Source organism: Penicillium hordei (assembly GCF_028827395.1).
Source record: "Penicillium hordei strain IBT 12815 chromosome Unknown utg000003l_segment0_segment0, whole genome shotgun sequence".
Classification (NCBI taxonomy): Eukaryota; Fungi; Ascomycota; class Eurotiomycetes; order Eurotiales; family Aspergillaceae; genus Penicillium; species Penicillium hordei.
In genome coordinates this window covers 893,189-909,753 of record NW_026623144.1, presented here as the reverse complement: position 1 = coordinate 909,753, position 16,565 = coordinate 893,189, and the positions used below count along the sequence as shown (strand labels likewise).

Sequence of the window (16,565 nt, the reverse complement as noted above, 5' to 3'; positions counted from 1 at the left end):
GAGAACCATAAAAACTCGGACCCGGTAGTACATCTAGGTCATGCAAACACGACAGCCTGCTCCCGCATGGTTGGACTAGCCAGCAACTGCCCAACCGTCGCCTCCACTCCTTCACTCTTCAACGCGTCTTTCAACGCTGCCACTGTCACTAAATCAGCCCCCCATTCCAAAAAGCTCACATTTTCCACATTATTCCCCGAAGAAAGCATCCATCGGTTAGGAAATACAGCCTTCCACGCCTGATGCACCCGTCTCTGCACCTCAGGATCCGCCTTAGGTGCGTCCACGACAGCCCGTTCCTGTCTTATCGGGAATGGCGGGGCGAGCCCATTCACAACACCCTTCATCGAGGTGAAAGACTGGTTCATTTGCTGAGAAAGGCTGTTAATACAAGCCTCTAATTGATCCAGGATCGTGATAGCCATGTGTTCGGGAATGAGCTGTCGGCTGAAGTTGACATGGATCACGATGTTGTCTCCCTCTGGTCTCGACATAACAGCCAAATCCGCCATGTCCCAGACTGGCTCTGTCCAGCTGAGTTTGCAGGTTTCACCTCCAAAGTTCATGGCTGTGACTGAATCATAGTCAGTCCAGACTTCGATATCTTGATGCACGACCAGCGAGCTGAAACGGGCCCAATGCGGCCACTCGGTACGTGCGGCCATGGTCTGTTCGAATGGGGCGCTTTCATACGGGACTCTGGCGATGGATTGGTCTTTGATGTCTGCTAGGATGTCGCGAACGGTTCTGTGGTTCATTTGAACCCGGACTGGGACAACGTTGGCACAGGGCCCCAGCACAGTCTCGACGTTTTCCATATCCAGGTTCCTGTTGGCAATGACCTCACCAAAAACTACATCAGATGACTGTATCAGCTGACCAAGAATCATGGCCCAGGCTGTCTTGAGTACGTTGGAAGGCTGGTAGCCGATCTGCTCCCACACGGCTCGGGGAATGCTGCGAGGAATCAATGCATCCATATAGTTTGAAACGGAGGGGGTGTCGTGCTCCACTAGATTGGACATTTTAGTCTCTCCCATTGTTTTTTCCCAAAATTTACGAGAGGCGGTTGTATCCGCGGCATGCACGCTGCGGACAAAATCACCAAATCTGGCTGGAGTAGACATGGTGTCTCCGACGTATGCGGATTGAAGATCCTGCAGAAGAATAGAGATGCTAGATCCATCGTACTGGGCGTGAGACAGCCGAATTATGAAGCGACTAGTCCGTTGCTGGAGATCACGAAGCATAATGAATCGCAAAATGGGCTTATCAAAAATGCTGCAAGACTTCTTGTCTTCAGCAATAAATTGCTCACTGCCGTTAGCGAGATTGCCGTTGACTTCTTCAATATGAATATCAGTGGTAGAGGGCTTGCACACAACCTGCAAATTCTCGTTGTCTTGACCTCTCACAAAGACAGTCCGCAGGATTGAGTGATGGCGTACTAGCTTCGTGCATGCGGAAGTCAGACGGATGATGTCGATTGTCGAGGGAATGGCAATGCAGTAGTGGTAGATCAAACCTGCGTTTTCCACCAAACTGCTGCACAGCATTCGCTTCTGCAAAGAGAGACACGGTACGACGTCTTCAATTTCTGCCTCTGACAAACCCATTCGGGCCAGTGCTGCTGCGGGTATCTTCGCTGCTACGGAGACTTCCTTGGTGGTATTTGAAGTCATCTCTTTGGTGATTGTGGTTTGCGCCTTTGGTGCAGTTTTACTGGCTATTGGCTTCACAATGCTGGCCATCTCGGACAATACTGGAGTGTTATAGATATCCCGAACGGTGAGAGAGTAACCGGCCTTGCGTGCCGAGGCAACCAATCGCATGGCCCTAACTGAATCGCCACCTAGTTGCAAGAAATCATCCTGGTGGCCGATCAGGTCGGATTTAATATTTAGAACCTGTTCCCAGAGATGCACCATGGTTTCCTCAGCACTGGTTAACTGTCTTGATTGCGCAACTTCCAACTTGTTGAGGTCCAGGAAGTATGACTCGTTGATGTCGGGTACGACCTTGTCTAACACACCATCGTCTGCATCACCAGTAGTCAGAACGGGAATGTGAGAGACTGGAACAAACTGTGGAAATTTGAAAGATGGGATGGACGCCTTCAGGCGTTCAATTCCCAGAATAATCTTTTCACGGATCGCATAATGACCAGGTGAGTCCTCTTGCAGGAACACTGGGTGAGTTCCCCCAGATTCAGATTTGAGGGAAACGAAGACAACGGTAATCGAGCTCTCTCCAGAAGGAGAGAAAATTTTAACAGCATATTTGATGTCTCCTGGTAATGATCGTTCGACTTGGGAATTTGTTTCCTCTAACAGTCGCAGTTGAATCCGGCTGTTGTCTGACTTGCGCACCTTATCAATGTAGGAAACAGTTCCGTCTTCGTTGTACCGTACCAGAAGGCCAGTGGGCATGAGTTTCCCGATGTATATAGGTGAGTTGGTGGGCCAGAATCGGTTTGCTGATGGGCGGAGCTTGGGCTTGCTATTATCCTCAATGAGCAGCTCGCCAATTGCCCCGATACCAGCAAGTTGAGTAAAATTTCGCGGGCTCACGATCCATGGACGATAGCTGCTAGCTTGAGAAATACTCTTTTGTTGTTCTTGAGCAAGAAGGATGATCTTCTCGCTGAGTGGGGCATGCTTGGTGTTCCATTTGATGATTTCGAGAAGGTCCTGAGGGCAAGACCCCTGAATATCCTTGATCCTCAAGGTGTCGTCCGCATCCCATAGCTGGTGCAGAATAGACTCCAATTGATGCAGGATTCGTTCAGTTTGTCTTAGGCTCATGACCTTCGAGTCAAAGTTGACCGTTGTCTTGACGGGTTCTTCGTCAAAAAACTCGCATTCTACATTCAATGGATGGATGTAGAACTTGTCCATGTCATGATTGAGCTCAGTGTAAGTAAATCCATCAGGCTGGGCCTTGTTAACACCGGCCTGGACAACAAACAGGCTATTGAAGTTGCAGGCAGCAGTCGTATCTGCGTTGAGCGATTGAATCTCGGTCCATCCGAGAGACTCGAACGGCATCATGGCAGTCGCTTGTTCCTGGAAAGTAGAAAGCAACTTGGTGACTTGCTGTTCGGGCTCGAAAATTGCCCGAACTGGGACGGAAGTCACAGTTGGCGCAATCATTCGTTCAATACCTGGGATGTCTACATTCCGGGCGGCGTGAACTCCTCCAAATATCACATCGTCCTCTGCTGTGTATTGAGAAATGAGCAGAGCCCAAGCAACACGGAGCACCGATGAAACAGTGACACCAGCAACAGCCGGCTTGCCAGAGGGCAACTCGTATTCCATCCTGCTATCGACGTGAACCTGGTGATTCTTAGGAACGCTGGGGAATCGACTCGTTGGGGCACCTGCCAAGTACGACTTCCAGAAATTCCGGGCCTCGCTCTTATCCTGCCTTTGAAGCACATCAATGTACTCGTTGAATCCGAGCCCAGGGTGGTTTTTACGACCTTGGTAGTTGTTGCTTAGGGTCTTCCAGAGTGTTGGCAGCGACCAACCATCATACAAGGCGTGATGCAAGCTGATAATAACGATAGGACAACCTGTCTCCTGGTCACGGGAAATAGCAGAGCGGCAAAGTGCCTCACCAAAGGTCATACCAAGTGCCTGGTCTTCCTGGAGATAGTTGTCCAAATCGGCGTTGACAACCCATTTGGGGGAATGATTAGAGATGACCTGCATGGAACCGAAAGCATCAGTATTAACAATCCGAGTTCGAAGGATTTCGTTTTCGGAGATAGTCTTTTCCCACGCAGATCTAAAACGATCAACATCTGCATCATGGTGAAGTTTCAGACAGAACTGAGCCATATATGCGCCTACAATTCGCGTGGATGTGATGAGCGTCTCCCTTTGAGATGACAGAGCTGGATAGATATCCTGAATGTCCTTCGTACTGTGGTCGGGCAAATTGGAGAGAACAGCTTCCACAATGGTGTCACGGTCATCACCCAGAAGCTTGAATGGTACAAGGCGATTAACCTTGGAGTCCTTGGCGATAGTACACTTCTTGGCCATATCTCCCAGCCTGTGGAAACGGAATATATCTCTCACTGTCAGGGAGATGCCCTCACTGCGGCAAGTGGCAACTAGTTGCATAGCACTTAAAGAGTCACCACCTATGGAGAAGAAGCTATCCTGGGCAGAGATTTCGCTCTTTTCCACGCCGAGAACAACAGCCCAGCACCTTTGGAGGACCTGTTCTTGTTGGGTTGTCACAGCAGTGGTTGTCTTTTGGGTATTAAGAATGCTCTTCATTTCGCGAACGGTAAGACCCGCACCAATCTCCCGCAGTCCCTTGCGGTATGTCTTTCCGGACAAGGTCATTGGCATTTGCTTGAGCGGTAGAAAAACAGTTGGAATCATATATTTGGGTACAACTCCAGTAATTCCAGAGATGATATTCTTTGCAATATCTCTGGTCATCGACCTGGTGATCTCGCTGAGGTTTTTCAGATCTTCTGGTCCATCGTAATAATCCTTAAGGACGATGAAGACAGCAAGAACAGCGTTATCCTTAGTACCATTCTCAGGAATAACCAACTCCACAACCGTTTCAGCCCATTCCGGTGCGGACTGCTTGACGTGGTATTCGATTTCACCCAGTTCAATACGTTGGCCATGGTACTTGATCTGTGTGTCCTTTCGTCCCATATACTGCAACATACCATCAGAGGCACTGTAACGTCCAAGATCGCCTGTTCGATAGAACCCAGTGCCAGCAGGCATTGGCCCAAACCGACTGCGCCATTCAGGTGCAGAGATGAAGGCCGCCCGTGTCTTGACTGGCTCATTCATGTACTCTCGTCCAACAACACGACCTTCGATGACAATCTCTCCGACGCACCCGACAGGTGTGAGCTTATCAGCGTTGTTGGGCTCAACGATCCAGCATCTTCCCGTATACGCATGACCGATATCCTTTGTGTCCGAGGTCTGCTTCAAGCTGTTGGTGCAAACAACACCACAGCATTCGGCATTTCCATATCCGTGTTGAAGGTCGACACGGTCAGCCCATTCCGCAATTTGTGCAGCACGGATTGCTTCGCCGCCAATGGAGAGTGCCTTGAGAGATGGGACAGTCTCGGGTTCTAACACACCAAGTAAAGATGGCGTAAGGAACGCCCAGTTCACGTTACGATCCCGGATTGCATTGGAGATGTTGTTCATACGTTCCTCGTCAGACAGAACGCAAACGCATCCGCCATGAATCATTGTAGTCAATATCTCAATGATGGAAGCTGCGAAACTGTATGATGCAAACTGCAATGACCGAGTCGATGGATTCATTCCAAATGCTTGACCCTGTCCCCACCCACTCGTACAAAAGGATCCGTGTTCAAGAACACATCCTTTGGGCTCACCAGTACTTCCGGAAGTAAACATGATATAGGCAGCATTGCTCGGGCCAACATTGACACGATTCAGGGTATCGGTCGAGGTGGGAAGGTTAGGGACTGTGCTGTCATCCAGAATGAACATTTCAGGGATGGACAATTTGCGGAGGGCTGATCGACCAGCAACCACCACCTTCGCAGATGTCTTACGGATAATGAGCTTGATACGCTCAATTGGCAACGCCATATCCAAAATAGTGAATGCTCCACCAGCTTGGAGAACTAAAAAGGGTTAGTACCGATAGGACCCGCGGCTGAGTTGTGGTGACTTACCTCCTAAAACACCAACAATTGTCCACATCGATTTGTCAAAAGCCAATGGCACGATTTCTTCTGGACCAACACCACGAGAGACCAGCTCAGCAGCCAAGCGGGAAGAAAGACTAATCAGTTCCTGATAGGTAAGGTTACCATCCCAAGAATCGACGGCTGGAGCACTCGGGTTTCTGTTACAGTTCTTCTTGATCATGTTATGCACACAATCATTGATTGGCTCTGTGATGTTGGAGTTCCATACACCAATCTCACTCTCATCCTGAGGGCTAGCAAGAAGTAAATCATCAACCGTAGCGTTTTGGCCGTTGCACATCTGTTGCAGGATATTGTCGAGCTGGAAAAGAAGACGAGAAACCTGGTCACCATTGATCAAGTGTTTATCATGGCTAGCCAGGACATTGACACCGAAGTCAGTCAATTCACAGCTAAATAGCAAACCATATGTGTGAAGACCGTCCATGTTGTCATTTGCGTATTTTCCAGTGAACAACTTGACATGGCCCATCTGATCTGGTGCCTGAACAACCAGTAGACTGAGGAAATCACAGGCATTGTGAATCTCTTCGCTGAGACTTTGGATGTTCTGCAGTCCGTAGTGCTGATGAGGAATGACGGTTTTGGCGTATTCCTGCATCTCTGTCAAGATTTCCGTCAGTGGCCGACTCCGTCGGGTTTTCACAGTGTCTCCGAAGTTGGCAGCTACATAATCACACAATCGGACTCGGATGGGGACTGTGGTGATTGTTGGTCCAGCCATATCTTGAATGCCTTCCAGATCTACAGTTCTACCAGTCAATGTGGTACCTACCACGACCTCTTCTTCTTCGGTGAGACGAGCGAGAAGAATAGCCCATGCGGCTTGAATCAACGTAGAAGCCGTGACACCCATAGATCCAACATTTCCCAGTTTGATCTCATGTCTCCTGCTGCTCTGGGGCTTTGGCACATAACCTGGAAGCACGAGTGTTGGAAAGCACGTTTTCTTTGCACCGGCAAGATAGTTCTTCCAGAATTCTGCCATTGGACCCTTGTCAAGATATTGTGTGAACCGAAGGAAAGTACTGAACTGGTCAGGAACGAGATTTTGACCAGCATAGGCCTTGTGAAGACGTTCCTCGAGCAGCTTCAAAGTCCAACCGTCATAGATTGCGTGATGCAGCGTGCAAACCAGTTTCGTGGAATTAGAGCGTTTGTCGAGGATAATGGCATGTTGACTCAAGGGCTCGCCTAATTGCATGGACAGGTCCTCTGACTTGATATACAAATCCAAGTCGTCTGATTTCCGCCAATTAATAGTATCACGTACCACAACCTGGAGAGTCTTGTCATCATCAATAGAGATGATCCGGGTTCGCAGAGCTGGTGAAGCTGCATAGACAGCTTCCCACGCTGTCATGAGGGCGTGTGTGGGGACAATCCCAGCGACCGAAAAGACATATTGGCCAACATATGACCCTTGTTGTCGGTATGAGATCGCCATGAATCCTTCTTGCAAAGGGGTACATGGATAGATATCCTCAATGACATCTTCGGAGACATCGCAAGCTGAGGCAGCCTTCTCTTTGATATCTGCAACGTCTTTTGCGTCCAGCAATGCGAAAGGCACAAGCTTACTGGTTTTTTTAACTTTTCCAGAAGACGCAACGGACGCCATATCGCAGAGTTTGGGGTTACGCAAGACGTCTTCAACCGTCAGCGACACACCGTTTGAACATGCGGCCACCACTAGTTTCATTGCGTTGATAGAATCACCTCCAACTTTGATAAAGTCGGATTCGGCACCAATGGCACTTGGATCAGCAAGATGTAGGACCTTGGCCCAAAGACCCTGCAAAGCACATTCCATAGGTGTACTGGGTGGCCTAGAACCGCTCTTTTGCTTCTGTTTCTCCTCCAACATTTTCTCTCCAATTTGGCACATCGTCTTTCGGTCAAGTTTACCAGACGAAAGAGCAATGGGAAAATCGGACAACGTTAGAAAATCGGAGGGAACCATGTAACTGGGAAGGTTCTGGTAAAGTGTGGATTCGATTTGAAGAAAAAGCGATGCATCGAGGGTAGTTTCTTTCGACTCGAGGAAGCCAACGAGCTTGGGTGGGTAAAGGTTATCCGAGGATGAGATGATCATGGCGGCTGTATTCATTCCTTTTGGAGCACAGAGGTTAAGATGATGTTCAATCTCTCCAAGTTCCATACGATGTCCGCGGAGCTTGACCTGAGTGTCCTTGCGGCCCAGAATATGGATGCAACCATCGCTGCCGTATCGCGCAAGGTCACCGGTGCGATAGCACCGAACCATCTTCTTGTTGTCGAAACAACTGGGAATCTCAATGAAAGCAGCATCCGTGGCGGTGGAGTTGTTGAGGTATCCACGAGCAAGACTTGGACCTTCAATAAGCATCTCACCAATTGCACCCACTGGAGCCAGCCGGTGAGGGTCTTTGGGGTCCGCGAGGTAGATGTGTCCCCATGTGCTCTTTCCAATGTTGCTAGGGGTGGCGTCTATAGTCAATCCTCGCTGAAGGGTGATGCAAACTGCAGCCTCAGTTGGTCCGTATGCCTGTGCGAGATGCACGGATTCAGCCCAGTCCTGGAGGAATTTTCTTGGAACTGGTTCACCTCCAGTCACAACCATTTTAAGTCCGGTTGCTTCAGGGTTGAGCAAGGAGCCCGCTGTTGGAGTGAACAACGCAATGTTGGCGCGCAATCTCCTTATCGCACCTTCCACATCGTTCATGCGGTCATGCTCGGATGGAATGCAAACACAACCTCCACACATGAGAGCGCTGAGGGTTTCAAAAATACTTGCGTCAAAGGTATAGGGAGCAAATTGAAATACACGGGATTTTTCATTCATGTTCAGATCTCTCAAGTATCCAAATGAACTCGAGCAGGAGGCTTTGTGTTCCATCAATACTCCCTTGGGTTTCCCAGTGCTTCCGGAAGTGAACATAACATATGCCAGGTCATCAGGTGTGGACAAGCCATGGAGTTGTGACAAATTGACTGGTGAATTTTCAAGGATATCGCCGGATAAAATGGCCAGGGGGGCGACAAATGACAATTTCCCGGCCTGTGTTGGCGAGGTCACAACCAATGGAGCTTCAACCTCTTCTACCACAAGACGAATGCGGTCCATGGGCTGCTCTGGTGTCAAGGGAACAAAAGCAGCTCCAGCTTTTAGAATTCCGACCATGGCAATCAAGACAAGTGAAGATCGCTCGATACAGAAGGGGATCTTAGAGTGTTTGGGAATCCCCTGGGCCAATAGATAACACGCCAGACGGTTTGTTAATGTCTCAAACTCCCTATAAGATACAACTCCATCAAATGTACAAAGAGCATCAGAGTCGGGATTGGCTTTGGCACGGCAGCTGATCACATCATGAATACAAGTGTAGCTAGTGGATAGTGGCGAACTGTTCCAGCCAAGGATTTGCTCGCGGTCTCTCTTGCTCAGTGGCCACATTTCTTCAACCAAACCGGCTGGACTGGCTGTCATGTCAGCCAGAAGCTGAGCCAAGGTATGCTGCAGGTTGCAGGCTTGGCTGAAAGAGAGATAAGACGAATTGTACTTAAGCTCCAGAGTGGTTCCGGCAGCTGATACAGTCATAATCAGGAGCACATCAAACTATATGATTCAGTCAGGTCGCCCAAGCGGAGGGGTTCTTTCTATGCCTACCTTCGCATTGAATCCCTCTTTAACAGATCTCATCAATATAAGGTCCTTTGCCAGCTTGCCGTTATTCTGGCCGCCTCTGACCAGGGTGGCTGTGTTGCAGACCTGCCCCGCGGCAGGCCATGGCAGAGTTCGAGCACTGGAGCCTCCGCTGGCGATATTCTGGGCAAGGCTAACAACAGTATCTTCATCTTGGATATTCAGGGCAAAAACCTGCAAATCGGACTCGGTGGTCACGGTACCAAAGCAGGGAGAGTCTGTACCAGTATAACGCTTCAGCGCAATAGCCCAGGCAAGATAAAAAAGGGCACTGAACGGGATAGAATGGGCTCCGCAAAAGGCTGAAATTCTTTCATACTCTTCAAGGATTATTGGGAGGGATTCAACCTCGTCATCGGATTTCGAGCCATCATTAAAATTAGGAAAAAGGCATGTCTCGATGCTGTCGATTGGAGACATTATTGGAAGATTTTAAAAGGGTGATAGGTGAATGGCATCCAGCACAGCTTTTGGTAACTGGAGGAACAACACTGCGCCGCGACACCCGGAATAGGAGGATTTATATCAGTTCAGGTGATTCATAGTGTGGCAGGCCTACCACCTTCAGGAAGCCGTTGTGGATAATAAAATTCAGCTGGTGAGGGAATTGTCATCCCTTTCGGAGTTGCCTTTGGGGAGGTGATTTCATAGGTTAACTATGCCTATAGACGAACCGATTGGAACCTGTCAAAAGGTATCAGATATAAGATCCCGGTCCTTAAATCCGCGAGCGCCAGAGTCTATTTCAAACCCATTTTTAATAATAAGTCTGCGACTACTGTCTCTTTGATGTCTAGTACAAAACTGGTATGAAGTAGGGAAGAGGCTGAGGAACCATTACGATTTTCAGTCAACAAGGGGCAATTCTCAGCAAGGGACCATTGTCAGCAAGGGGCCCATCACCAACTCCCTTGATCCTCTTGATTAACATAATCAGGCCGTCGTCTCGATCAGCAGACGGTTCGTCAGGTTGATGTCGCGAGGGATGTAGTTCCGTCAATTTAAAAGGGTGAGCAAAAGTGGTACCGACAGACCCAGTTGTCGAATTCTCCGCAATATCTTTTGAATATTTCTGACGGGAACAGAGTGCTCTAGATTGCTTCCTGTTTTGGTTCATTGAATGGGTGGGTAATGATCAATTGCTGGCAATAGCTCCCCCGGAGTTTGAAACCCACTGATCGAGAGGACATTGAAGAGCCAACAGGGTCCACCAACCGTTGATCATTGATTGAAAACCTGACAAAAATAGACTCTGGGAAGCGGTGTGGCTTAACGGGCTTGATCTATCACAAAACAATTTCTTTGTTGGCAAAAAATAACCTTAATGAAGCCCCAGTTTGCAAACTTGGACCAATACTAAGCAGGTATACACTGCGAGAGAAAGCTCTGACAAGGCTAAGGCCCTTGTCTTAGTCGATAACGCAGCAGTAAATACATGCAGGAAGCCCTTACGCCTCCCAAAGCCAATGTATCTCTATAGCTCCCCTCCCACCGGCCTCCCACCGGCGTGCCTAGCGTGGGACAGACTTGTTAAGTGGAGCTCTTGCGCTGATCAGGCCATAGGGAACATTCAGTAGTTACCGCAAGATTCAAGATCTGATGCCCCAAGCCGCGATAACTCTTTTGGTTGCCTCATCTAGTGCGTTCCATGCATTCGCACATGGTAGCCTCCAAATGCTTCTCTAGGTTTGTCACCGCCAAGACAATATATTTGCGTTTCTTTCTTCTTAGGTAGATTAACAAGAAAAATAAAGAAAGGACAGGCAAGCTGTAGTCGCCCACAAGCCCCCATTCGTGAGAAAGAACCCCAGTTCACCTTTTCACGGTCGTCCTTTTGGCTTCGTCTCTGTTGAATTAGAAACTGTTCATTCAGTTAACCATGGCGACCAAGCAGTGGGCTAGTAAGGCTTCCAAGTTCTTGGAGATTCCTGAAACTCTCCGCACATCTGTCAAGGCGTCGAGGGCAGAGTATCGACAGTTGGGTACAAGCGGGCTTCGAGTGTCGAATCCAATCTTTGGGGGGCTCCAAGTGGGAAGCTCACAATGGTTTCCATGGGTTTTGGATGAAGACAAGGTGAGAACCGATGCCGTGATTTGTACACTGAGAGTCATTATTAACCAAATTATCGAATACAGGCCAAGCCACTTTTGAAGGCAGCGTACGATCGAGGAATTAACACAGTATGCCTTTTTCACGAAACAAGGTGAATCGAGAGGCTGACAGATCGATAGTGGGACACAGCGAACATCTATTCGAACGGATTGTCGGAAAAGATCATGGGCAAAACCATACGAGAGTACAATATTCCGCGGCGAAAAGTGGTGATAATGACAAAGTGCTACCGGGTCGTGTGTGACGAGGAGAATTATGACCCTGGTAGTGGTATAGCAATGCTTGGAGGATATGCAGAACAGAGCAAGGACTATGTGAATGCCTGGGGTAGGGACAAGACCTTATATGGCGGTTTGAGCAAAGGGATTGAAACTGATGGATAACAGGCCTTTCAAGGGGTGCCATCTTCAACGCTGTTGAAGCCTCCCTAGAGCGTCTGGGGACACCCTATATCGACTTACTCCAGATCCACCGATTCGACGAAAACGTCCCCCCCGGAGGAAACAATGCAAGCCTTACATGACCTGGTCAAGATGGGCAAGGTGCGCTACCTTGGCGCCAGCTCAATGTGGGCATACCAATTTGCAATTCTCCAGCACGCTGCGGAGAAGTACGGCTTGACTAAGTTTGTGTCAATGCAAAACCACTACAACCTGCTGTATCGGGAGGAAGAACGGGAGATGGTCAAGTTCTGTAACCGATCAGGTGTTGGCATGGTTCCCGTATGTTTTTTTTTTTTTTTTTTTTTTTGTGTCTGATGGTCTACAAGCTGATCGACATGCCTCGTACTAATATGAATGATTCCTGTAGTGGGCACCTCTTGCCTCTGGACAGCTCGCTCGGCCTCTAAGCAGCAACGGGTCGACACTTCGGTCCTCGGTGAACAAGAACGGAGCCTTTTACTATGACGAAAAGAATACCGACTCGCAGGTGATCATTTCCCGAGTGCAAGAGATTGCCGAGAAACACGGATGGCCCATGAGCCATGTCGCCCTGGCATGGTTGAACCGACGAGCAACATCGCCTATCATTGGATTCAGCTCCGTGGAGCGCATTGATGATGCCCTGGCAGCGCGGGGGAAGCTGCTGACTCCGGAGGAGGAGGCGTACTTAGAGGAGCCGTATCGGCCCAAGTCAATACAAGGACACTGCTAGGTGTCAGGCGAATCTGCTGTACATTAAAAGTTTCTCGCGTGGGCACAAGTAGTGTTCGCTTTGAACTGGATATAAGGGCTGTGCAAGGGTAGTATATTCAGTTGTATTCCGAACGACTACAATCTAAATTACTTGTCTTTACTCTGTACAGACCTCACAAATACGAGTTTATTTAATTTTTGCTAATCTCATTCTTTTTCTAGGCATTGCATGTTCTCTAATAGGTTGTTTCGAGAACTCAACTTTGTTTGGGTAGATCGTCTGTAGTATTCTGTTAATTATATACTATCATAACCTGATGGCCAGTAAGATACAACATAATAATTAAAACCTTCTAATATAGATGAGAATATTACCACAATAAGTAAAGCTAAGACCTATTTAGATATTATTATGTCTACTACAACTAAAAGCCTTGACTTCAAGGTTAGCCGGAAAATATATATATGATTCGAGTATTGACAATGGAATAGAAAATTGAATCGAAGACAATCTGGGCATTGTTAGTTTAGGTATCCAAGATTATCCAAGCTTATACATTGAGTATAGCAAATCCAATTAAGAATTCGACATAAAAATATTTTATTGAGATTACAAAATGTATAAGCAGAATCCGAGGTGGCGCCGTGGACTGCCGGGTACCCGGCCGTCAACGCCTCTTAGTCAGGGTCGTCGCCGAAATTTCAGGCATCCGTTGATCTCAATAGGCATAGTAGGTCTCGCCCCTCAGCCCTCGTGATCCCGAGATTGCCTGAACTGTGACAGGCTTCTTAATTAATACCACGCCCACTTTTGCTTCAATTTGCGTAGGCAACCAGTGCTGCCTCGCGAGATTTTACCCATATAAGGATAGATTGCCCCGCGCGTAATCGTCTTTCCAAGTGCATCATCTTCAAATTCCCGTCTCTGATCGCGATGGTGGAACGCATCTTGATGAACGAATTCAAGACCCTTCTCAAGGAGAAGTGGGTTCACGTCCAGGTATGTTCACCATGTCACTATTGAGCGTCTTTGACACTTCTACGCCTGCAGGTAACTGACACATCTTGCACAGTTGCACGATGACGACATCTTTAACTGGGATGTCGCTTTGATTGTGATCAACCCGGACTCATTGTACTACGGTGGCTATTTTAAAGCCTCGATGACATTCCCGTCCAACTACCCTTATGCTCCACCAAGTATGACACCTTCCGAGGCCCCTTCTCGTCTTCAATGTGGCTGACGAGATTTTTTTATCACTATTAGAGTTCCGTTTCCTGAAACCTCTCCACCACCCGAACATCTACCCCAGCGGCAAGCTATGCATTTCCATCCTTCATGCGCCCGGAGAGGATGAAATGTCCGGCGAGCTTGCCTCGGAGCGCTGGTCCCCTGCCCAGCGTGTCGAGTCGGTCCTGATATCCATTATCTCTCTACTTGACGATGCCGAGCCTTCCTCCCCCGCGAACGTCGACGCTGCCGTCTTGCTTCGAAACGAACCAGAAGTCTACCGCCAACGTGTTAAGTCCGATGTCGAGAAATCTAAGATCGATATTCCTGCCGGTTTCGAGATGCCCACACACGATACTCCCGTCCGCGAGCCTGTGGAGAAGGAAGACCACGACTTCTGGGCCGATAGTGATGTCGACAGCGATGTGTTTGGTGGCAGTGACTCTGACGACGAACTCGACATGGAACAGTCTAGCGGCAGTGATATGGAGGAGGACGAAGATGAATCGGCCAACGAGGATTCCTCGGAGACGAAGAAGGTGTAAGGACACCACAACTTTCGGTGTCTTTTGTCCAGAGAGTTGCTACATGATCCACCGTTTTCATGTCTGTTTCTCTAAGCATATTCAGCATTCTCGGCGCACCTTTGTGATCTTTCATACGACAGGCGTTTAGCGGGATCATCTTTTCCCCAGCATTATGGGTTTTATGGTTTATGATAACATGCAATACCCTAATGTTGCACAGATATTTTAGCGAAATGAGATGAAATTCCAAGCCATTTTTAAACTCTCAATGAAACTTCAGCCATATCAGCCCTATCTGCATACCATCATCATTGGGTTCACTTAAGCCATATGAATCTGTATTGCCGAGCAAAAGTGGGCTCTCCCCCACACTGTCCCCCACTTTAAACCCAATGTACGTTTGTATGGATCCTATACCGGACCTGTAAATCATCCCAATATTACAACTATATCTATCTGCTCACTAAAACCAAACACCAACTGCCCCAACTTTACATGAAACAGAAACCAACCACCGATTCAAGATGGCAACACAAACCCTTGCCGACTGGACAGTCTCTTTATCCTACTCCGACCTCCCACAAGAAGTAATCCATGCCGCCATACGAAGCTTCTACAACATAGCCGGATGTATAGTCGGTGGGAGCAAGCACCCAGCAACAATAATTGCCCGTAACGCCCTATCCCCTTTCTCAGGACCACCGACGTCCCATCTCCTCGGCACAAACGCCTCCACCGACGCCATGCACGCCGCACTTTTCAACGGAATCGCCTCCCACGTCCACGACTATGACGACACCCACCTTGACACAATAATTCACCCAACAGGCCCAGTTGCATGTGCCCTCCTCGCCATAATCCCGACCCTCTCACACCCTGTTTCCGGGACCGAGTTCATAACCGCGCTGGTCGCTGGTATTGAAGCCGAGTGTAAAATCGGCCAGGCCGTCTGGCCCGCGCATTACGATGTTGGCTGGCATATTACTTCTACGACGGGTTCAATCGGCGCTGCTGTGGCGGTGGCGAATTTACTTTCCTTGTCGGCTGAGAAGGTCGCTCATGCGATTGGTCTTGCCGCTACGCAGGTGACTGGACTTCGGGAAATGTTTGGGTCGCATGCGAAGTCTTTTCATCCTGGAAGGGCGGCGCAGAATGGGTTGCTTGCCGCTTTGCTTGCGCGGGAGGGGTTTACGAGTTCGGCTGAGGCGCTTGAGGCGAAGAGGGGCTGGGCTAATGTTGTTTGTTCTGGGGGGAATAGACTTGAGGAGGAGATTGCGGGGCTTGGGAATGGTGGACAGTGGGAAATTGTGAGGAATGCGTTTAAGCCGTTCCCTTGTGGGATTGTTGTTCATCCTGTCATTGATGGGTGTGTTTGGTTGCATAATGAGTTGGAGAGAGTTGGGGTTAATGTTGCGAATGTTGAAGAGGTTGTTGCGGATGTGCATCCGCTTGTTCTGGAGTTGACAGGGAAGACGACGCCGAAGGATGGATTGGAGGCTAAGTTTAGTGTTTATCATGGTGGTGCAGTTGGTTTATTGTTGGGGAAGGCTGCGCCAGCGCAGTATGAGGATGATGTGGTACTTGACCGGCGGGTTATAGCATTAAGGGCTCGGTTTAGGGCGGTTCCTGATGAGAATTTGCGGGCGGATGAGTGTCATCTTGTTGTGAAAGTGAGGGGAGGGGCTAGAATTGAGAAGCATGTCGACTATGCGGTGGGTAGCTTGGAGCATCCAATGTCGAATGAACAATTAACGGCGAAGTTCGTTGATCAGTGTGTTGGGATTCTTGGTGAAGAGCGGACTGACAGGGCGAGTCGGTGGTGTTGGGGTTTGGAAGAACAGGCCGACGTGGGTCGAATTAATGACGTGTTGTAGAGCATATGCATGACTACATCTACTTGTTAAGGGCCTAGTTTAACCTATTTTGTGGTGTTCAAATGCCGGAGAAATCATTGTTTGATAAATCAAAACGTATTCTAAATCACTCCGAACCTATGGCTGTAGACAAGTATGCTACGCGAACCAACGAAATAGCGAACTAGCAAAAACAATCTGTGTATAGGAGAGTAGTAGCGGGATAAACCCGCGGATTCGTGTTGGAGAATCCAAAAGACCGAGATAAAACCAAAGAAAT

At 48.6% G+C, this 16,565-nt stretch overlaps 4 protein-coding genes across 4 annotated transcripts; 3 read left to right on the top strand and 1 right to left on the bottom strand.

Annotated features, from left to right (window-relative positions):
• Nucleotides 1-38: 38 nt before the first annotated feature.
• N7537_005577 (Nonribosomal Peptide Synthase (NRPS)) lies at nt 39-9,845 on the bottom strand (the record flags this gene model as incomplete). Its single annotated transcript, XM_056896634.1, has 3 exons — nt 39-5,653; nt 5,705-9,338; nt 9,390-9,845. The coding sequence occupies 3 exons, from the start codon at nt 9,843-9,845 to the stop codon at nt 39-41; spliced, it is 9,705 nt and encodes a 3,234-aa protein (XP_056752419.1).
• Nucleotides 9,846-11,304: 1,459 nt separating this feature from the next.
• On the top strand, nt 11,305-12,693 carry N7537_005576 (aldo/keto reductase; the record flags this gene model as incomplete). The annotated part of the gene is made up of 6 exons (XM_056896633.1): nt 11,305-11,499; nt 11,562-11,606; nt 11,658-11,865; nt 11,925-12,025; nt 12,072-12,260; nt 12,349-12,693. The coding sequence occupies 6 exons, from the start codon at nt 11,305-11,307 to the stop codon at nt 12,691-12,693; spliced, it is 1,083 nt and encodes a 360-aa protein (XP_056752418.1).
• A 915-nt stretch (nt 12,694-13,608) lies between these two features.
• N7537_005575 (uncharacterized protein) lies at nt 13,609-14,450 on the top strand (the record flags this gene model as incomplete). The annotated part of the gene is made up of 3 exons (XM_056896632.1): nt 13,609-13,674; nt 13,748-13,874; nt 13,942-14,450. 3 exons carry the CDS (start codon nt 13,609-13,611, stop codon nt 14,448-14,450), a joined length of 702 nt encoding a protein of 233 aa, XP_056752417.1.
• A 506-nt stretch (nt 14,451-14,956) lies between these two features.
• Nucleotides 14,957-16,306, top strand: N7537_005574 (MmgE/PrpD family protein; the record flags this gene model as incomplete). Its single annotated transcript, XM_056896631.1, has 1 exon — nt 14,957-16,306. The coding sequence occupies one exon, from the start codon at nt 14,957-14,959 to the stop codon at nt 16,304-16,306; it is 1,350 nt and encodes a 449-aa protein (XP_056752416.1).
• Nucleotides 16,307-16,565: the final 259 nt, after the last annotated feature.